This window comes from Wolffia australiana, chromosome 7 (assembly GCF_029677425.1).
Source record: "Wolffia australiana isolate 7733 chromosome 7, ASM2967742v1".
Lineage (NCBI taxonomy): Eukaryota > Viridiplantae > Streptophyta > Magnoliopsida > Alismatales > Araceae > Wolffia > Wolffia australiana.
Genome location: NC_135841.1, coordinates 17,108,561 through 17,115,936, shown reverse-complemented (window position 1 = coordinate 17,115,936; position 7,376 = coordinate 17,108,561). Strand labels below are relative to the sequence as shown.

Genomic DNA, 7,376 nt, shown 5'->3' with positions numbered 1-7,376 from the left:
AGGAGCACAGATCATCCACCACGACGCCCCTACGATGGAGAGGAATATGCCAACAACAAGAACTGGTGATTCTGTTGAGAGAGGAACAAGAGACATTCAAATGCCAGGCTTCAGGGCTTAGGGACATTTGGTGGAAGTAGAGTGACCGCCTGGCATCCAGTTTTGGAAAGTGGAGGGAATTGGAGAGGGGTTGTGGGAGGATGACTTTGGGTCAAATATGAGTGTTAGGTTGACAAGAGTCTGATAATTTAAGTGGGATAACTTGGGCAAGGAACAAATATTCTACAAAATTGTTAATTTATTTAATTAAATATTATTAGAAAAAGTTGACCTACTCTGACCTAATTAAATATTGATGGGTGGTTCTAGTCCTAGAACCATACAGATCCCTACAGCGCACTGAGCACAGTAGAGACCAACCCTACATGACACTTTGACAGAAATCATAATTTACCCCCCTCCATGTGGATTGCTCTTATTTTGAAATAATTAAACAAAAAAGCGTTGACCATATACACAACACATGGATAAACAAGGGCCATAAAAAATGGACAAGGCGGGGTCAGGTCAGAGAAATCACGACGGTAGCGGAGGTCGCTCCAGGCCACGTACGTTGTACCGCTGGTACACCCTGTGGCGGTTCTCCAACCACCAAGCCTCCGCTTGATGCTCCCCAAATCTCCGACGGCTGCAAACCAAATTCCCACTAACACGACTCAGCATAACACAAGAAAAATAAAAAAAAGGACAGGAATGAGCCAGAGAGAACCAATATCTTCACCTGAACCTCACTCTCTTGAGATCTCTACTTCCATCTCGCAGAGCCACCAGAGTAATATATACTCCTGGCTCGCACTGTTCTATCCACTCTGCCTCAATCGGAGGACGAGCTGCGATGGAGGTGGGGTTTGTTGGTTCATCTTGATCGCGCCGCCCACTATCTTCTTCTCCATTTGCCTCCACTGCCGGCTTCTGCACAGAACCAGGTTTGTTTGTCGTCTGAGCATCACTATCGCTGGTCTTGTTAGAATTTCTCGATGTGGAACCATTGCTGTTGATTGCGGTTTCACCATTCGGAATACATTGCGCAGATCTAGTTTTGGATTCGCCATCATAAGCCGAGCCAAGCGGCAGCTTCTCTGCCATGTTCTTGAGCTGAAAAGGATCAGGTATCATGAGTCCAAGAAATCAGGAGGATGAAAGATTGATATTCGAATGGATACCTCAGAGGTTAACGATTTGATAACTTCTTTCGCAGCCTGGCACTTAGCAGATTCCTCTGCAGCCATCGCCATGGCCTCCTGTGCTTTCTTTGTAGCTTTCTGAAGCTCAAATTCTTGGCGCTCACAACGTTGCCTCAGATTATCAACCTAGCCCATTCATTCCTCGTGTTATATAAATACCAAGAATAGTTTTTTGTTTGAATAAAGAAATATAAAGAACAATAAATACAAGAGTTATTTCCCGAACGGCAATTAATTACCTGGGCTCGTAGTTTAAGAACTTCGCGGCTCAAGACATCATTGGTCTTCTTCAAACTGTCTGGGCCGTTTTTGTAGACAGCAAGGCCGGACATGGTGGGAACAGGCGTAGCGGATCGGGGGGGACTTGACCTTCTTGAGAATGGTGATGCAGCTCTGGAATTGCTGACTGATTTGGGGGAGACAAAAGGTAAGCGCAAATCAAAGTCTTTAAACTGCGCCAACCCGAAAACCTCGGTGGTTCTGAGCAACATGAGACTATCAAACTTTTTGGTATAAGGCTTGGCTGTCTTACTGTCCACACTTTTGATCAGATCCAGATTCCCAGGCAGAAAGCTTTTTGAGTACTTGAGTTCTTTCTCGTTGGATGGCCGTGGAGGAGCCACCTTCTTTGCATCAGAAATCTTGCCGAGCTTCAGGTAACAGGTGTCGCATACGCGATACGGCTTGCTGGGGTTAGGAGACAGCGCTGCTCCAAAGGCCTTCCTAGAACTGCAAGAATGGCAATGAACAAGCCCACAATTATAACAGTTGTGCCGCTTCCGGGTGAACCCAAATGCCTGCCTACAAGCCGAGCACTGAGGTTGCTCAGACCCTGAAACCCACTTATGAAGGCAGATGGCTGCCGTGAAGTTTGCCCCGCAGGCAATGCGCCTAATCGTTCTGTCCTTCAGAGCTTCCACAAGCGTGGGCGTCTTCCTGTCTTCAACATCTCCATGTCCCAGTCTCCCAGAAGCACCCTTTCCCCATGTAAAGACTTCTCCTTTCAAGGTCAACACAGCAACATGATAAGCGCCGCAAGCAACCTCAGAGACAGACTCACCCCTGAGTTGATCTTCAACCAGACAGGGTAACTTGCCGTCTGAATAAGGGTTACCCAGCTGGCCGTAAACAGTGCTGCCCATGCTGAAAACCTGCCCAGACATCGTCAGACCCACCGTTAGACTGTGCCCACACGCGACCTTAAGAAAGTTGTGGTCAATGAGAGACGGAATGCAGGTAGGCTTCAGTTTTGATTCCCTATCACCATGGCCCAGCCGGTGTTTGTCCCCATCTCCCCAAGTGAACAGCTTCCCTGAACAGACGCTGATGCTCTGCTGGGCCACGATAACTTCCACGACAGCAGCAGTGTGCCAGACCCCACATGCCACAGATATGGTCTTCAGCCCAGTTAAAGACTCCACTTCTCTTGGGTAAGCCACACTCTCTCTGTTCCCATGACCCAGCACGCCAAATGTACCGTCGCCAAAGGTGAAGAGCTGCCCAGCAGAGGTTATCACGGCCGTGTGCCACGTACCACAGGAAACATGCGCCACATGGAGCTTGTCCAGACTTCTGGAAACTCTTTTCGGTATCCAGTGGCTGACATTGCTGCCGTGGCCCAGAAGCCCAGCGCCGTGCCTGCCATCCCCCCAGGTGAAGAGTTCACCCGCGGTGGTGACAGCGCACGTGTGAAACTCTCCACAGGAAACAAAGTCAACGCTGGTGAAGGCCAAGAAGTCAACGAGCTGGGGGTAGGGACAATCGGTTCTAGACCCATGCCCAAGACAGCCGCCGGATTCTTCACCCCATGTGAAAATCTCGCCACCCTTCGTGACTAATGCTGCATGCCTGACGCCGCATGCAACTTGGAAGGCATCCAGAGAGCGAGTTGACTCCAGAAGTCTTGGCAGGAGGATGTCAGCTCTGGAAGTCAACGGCTGAGAACTCTTGCAAGAGATGACCTCGCCCCAGATGTAAACATCACATGCCGCATCTGAAGAATCTTCATGGGTGGAGCCGTGGCTTGAAGAGCTGGGCGCACTAGAGACACTGACCCGGACAAGATCAGAAGAAGAACCTTTCCCTTGCATTGTTGTCCCCACATTTAGGGTTTCTAAAACATCCCTTGATTTGATGTGTCATTCAACTTCACTCTCCTATGAGTTAGATATGCTGTCCGGAAATATTCATCAGTGAGTTTTGATTGCCGTAGAACATTTCACAGTAGCTAAAAGATGTAGAAATTGTCCTCACACTCAGAAATATCATTGAAAATATCAAAATCAAACAAATGTGAAGGAAATAAATGATCATTTACAGGCTTCATCAGCAAGAATGAAAGTTATGACTGATTCAAAATGATGAACTCTTTAGTTACCAACAACAAAGTAAAATGCCCAGTAAAATAATCAATACGTTTGATTTTCTTCCAGATCATATAACATGCGATAGAACTGGTAGCTCTAGGATTCGACTAACGTAAACGTATACAGTAATAATATATGATCCTGCTCCGCATTAAGCAATAATATCTTTAACTCATTTATAGTATACTTCACAGACACAGATTAACTCTTTTATAGTATAGTCCAGGGCTAAGTCGATTGCTGACAATGGTTGTTCCTCAATGCCTAAATATTTCTCTCACTTCTTATCTTTGAAGCCTGAACAGGGCAAATGTAAGATATACAAGCAGGTTAGGCCAAGAATAACCCATGGAGGAGAATTCAAACTCTGCTGGACGGATGAATGACGAATGAGATGTTCAACCAAACCAAGGAGTAAGAAATGTGGGTCAAGGTTAAATTTCTAGATTTCTAGTCTAAAACAGCAGTTTCATCCGGATCAGCAAGCCATCAACAAGAAAGACCCTAAGAGATTCAACGTTATGTCTTCTGCCAAGTAGGAAGATCACAATGAAACACACAAATCGAAAAGAATATGCCAAAAAATAAGAAAATAAGAACCGGTAGAAAAATTACCGAGTACGAGTAGAACGTAGAAACAAATCGGCACCTTCACAACTTCTCAGCCGACGAGATCCACCATTCCAAATCCGCGTCTTCTTCAAAGCTGTCCCAATTCATCCCACTGCGCAGCCGATCTCGGCAGACACCACACTATTCCTTGGATTCCCATCAATCTACAACTCTAATTGACAAGTAAAACCAACCCTAAGGCACTGCCTCTTTCCCATCAACCGAATCAGCTTCAATCTTAGACCAGCTAATGCCATACACCAAAAAACCGTGGAAATCCTAGCGCTGCGAAACCCGAGCAACCCAAGATTGTTCTTTCCCCTGGGTTTTTCGCAAGGTATTCCGCGACCCTTTTGATCGATCCTTGAGACTGTCACAGAGAAAGAGGGGCGATTAACAGAAAGGGCAGCTCAACACCGGCGACTAACGCAAGTAAGAGCGGTAGAATCAGCTCTGTTCGTCGATAATCGATCAAAGGAGATGCCGATCGCCGCCGAGCTTCGGGCAAGTGACCGCTACGCAGCAGGCGCGTGCAGAGAAGCACCGCCCAGCGTCGAAAGGCATGCTGAAGAAGGTCGTACTACGGTCATATCGCTAGTCAAACGAAGCTGCTCCCTCGCGCATCCCCCAGAGTTAACCTGGTCCGATGGCGTTGTGACGGATTTTCCGTCATCCGTGCCGTCCCTTCTGTCTCCCGTTCCGTTTTACCCCGTCCTGTTCTGTCAGCTGTCGAGTCCAGCCCCTCCAATTAGTCGGAAGTATAGTTCTGGATCGTCCGGGATGGGACGAAAAAACCATCCCGTCTGCGTCCCTGCACTAGTGTTGTTCTGGATCGTCCAGGACACGGACGATGAATGGACGGGACGAAGATCGTCTCGCCCGATGTCTGGAATCAGTGCAGGGACGCGGACGGGATGGTTTTTTCGTCCGAGACCTCCACATGGAATGGTTTTTTCATCTGAGTGGACCTAAACCGACCCATATTTTCGTCTAGAGATGAATTTCTGTCCCCGTTTTCACCCAACCTCGCAGACGGGACGATTTTTTCGTCCTGGGATGAAAAAACCATCTTGTCCGAGTCCCTGCACTAGTGCAGTTCTGGATCATCCAGGACATGGACAACGGACGGGACGGAACAAAGATCGTCTCGTCCGACGTCTGGAATCGTGGAGGGGACTATTTTTTCATCCGAGTGGACGAAAACAGTTCCGTCCATTCGTCTCGGGACAAATTTCTGTCCCGGTCTTTGTCCAACTTCGTGGACGGGACAATTTTTTCGTCCTGGGATGAAAAAACCGTCCCGTCCGCATGCCTGCACTATAGGACTCGAGAGGACTGTTCAGCATCCAATTTTATTTGGGTCGTCCAAAACCGTCTCATTGGTAAACTCGTTCATCCGGGGCCTCCGGACTGTTCCTAACGTCAGGGATAGAAGTTCTGAATCATAGAAGTTCTAAAACTAATTTAAAAAATCATTAAAGATAAATTTCACCCATTTGTTATCCCACGCTGCCATGATGCTTTTTCCATCTTGGGATGAAAAAAACTGTCTCATCCATCGTCGTGTGGAAGAATTATCTTGTTCATTATTCTGGAACGAAAAAAACGTCACATTCATTGTCCGGTGGATGAATTATCTTGTTCATTATTCTGGAATGAAAAAACAGTCTCATCCATTGTACAGTGGATGAATAGTCTTGTTCATTATTCTGGAACGAAAAAACCGTCCCATCCATTGTCCGGTTGATGAATTGTCCAGTTTGTCATTCTAGAACGAGAAAACCGTCCCGTCCATTGTCTAGTTCGTCATTCTGGAACGAAAACCATCCTGTCCGTCGTCTCGTTCATCATTCTCGAATGGAAAAACTGTCCTATCCATTTCTATGCTTCTTACTTTCCGTCCTGACCCATCTTGCATGATCCGTTCACTCACCAGTCAGCAGTCCTGATCTTTGTCCATTACGTCATCCGCCACATGGCTAATTATCGTCCCGTCCCGTCCCGTCCGTTGTTCACGATTCTGATTCAGAACACTGTTCATTACGTTGTGCCGCGGTGCAGAGAACCGATCTGATTTCTTAAATATATTTTTTTAAGAAAAAATGCTTATTGGAAGCCCGTCGGATTTGTTTTCGACGTGAGATCTATGACCAGTAAAAGCTGTGCGCCGCAAACTAATATCTTACAATAAATGCATTACTTTCTGGAAGTCAATAGGAAAAAATACGAAAGAAAATAGCATGCTATTTTTAGCATAATTCGAAGGTGAGTTAATTGAGTACAGAAGTTTATATGATGTGGTCGTAAATATTATGCTGATTTTTTGTGTTGAGATGTTGACTCGAGGCATCAGAGATTTACTGTTTTTCTCCATTTCAGAAGATTTATTGACGTTCGATTTCATCATTTTGGAGAGGTTATGTCCTTAGATTCATATAACTTGGCATAAACTTGGCTCGTTAGGTGTGATGCATGTAGTTGTGGCCTATGATTTCATACACTTCCGTTGCCTTAGCAACTTCTGGCTCATAAAAGTTCAGCGTGATAGAAAATGTGAGATTTTGGGTTGTACATTTTAACTAGAGTCATTAACTGTATGATTTCATGCACAATGCAGAAGTCTCACCATCAGATCTAATTGTATGATTATTGATGAGGATTCATTCTACCTTGGTTTAATATCGAGACTTTATTCTGTCAAGATTAACGATCTGCAAGTTGACTTTTAAAACAGTAATCTCATCTTCCTTCTGTAGAATGGAGGATTTATTGGTCAAGTGTGACCTGAAAGATAAGATAATTGTGCAATTTGATCAAAATAATATTAAATCAGGTCATGATTGATCACTTGAAAATTTTTGACATGTAATGAGCGTGGATTCATTGATCCAACTACTTATTTTATTGACTTAACACAAATTTCATAATTGATTTTTAACTTTGTGTTCCATAGACCTCATCACTTATGTTGCATGAGCTCATATATGCCTATTGCGATATGCCTATTCACATTTTATAGAATTTGTCAACCCAATCCAACGTTTTACCATATTTTGATTTGCTTGTTAAAGCTACAACGATCCACAAAAATGATTCATATTCATCATGATTACTTGCTAATTTTATAGGGTCTTTGTAATCAGGAGAGGATTAT

General features: G+C 45.1%; 1 protein-coding gene across 1 annotated transcript; it reads right to left on the bottom strand.

The window, feature by feature from the left end:
* Nucleotides 1–439: 439 nt before the first annotated feature.
* LOC144705233 (PH, RCC1 and FYVE domains-containing protein 1-like) lies at nucleotides 440–4,799 on the bottom strand. The gene is made up of 5 exons (XM_078577816.1): nucleotides 4,226–4,799; nucleotides 1,484–3,416; nucleotides 1,224–1,370; nucleotides 782–1,155; nucleotides 440–688 (listed from the first exon to the last, which is right to left on the bottom strand). The coding sequence occupies exons 2-5, from the start codon at nucleotides 3,332–3,334 to the stop codon at nucleotides 577–579; spliced, it is 2,484 nt and encodes an 827-aa protein (XP_078433942.1). The 5' UTR covers nucleotides 3,335–3,416; nucleotides 4,226–4,799; the 3' UTR covers nucleotides 440–576.
* Between the last annotated feature and the right edge of the window lie 2,577 nt (nucleotides 4,800–7,376).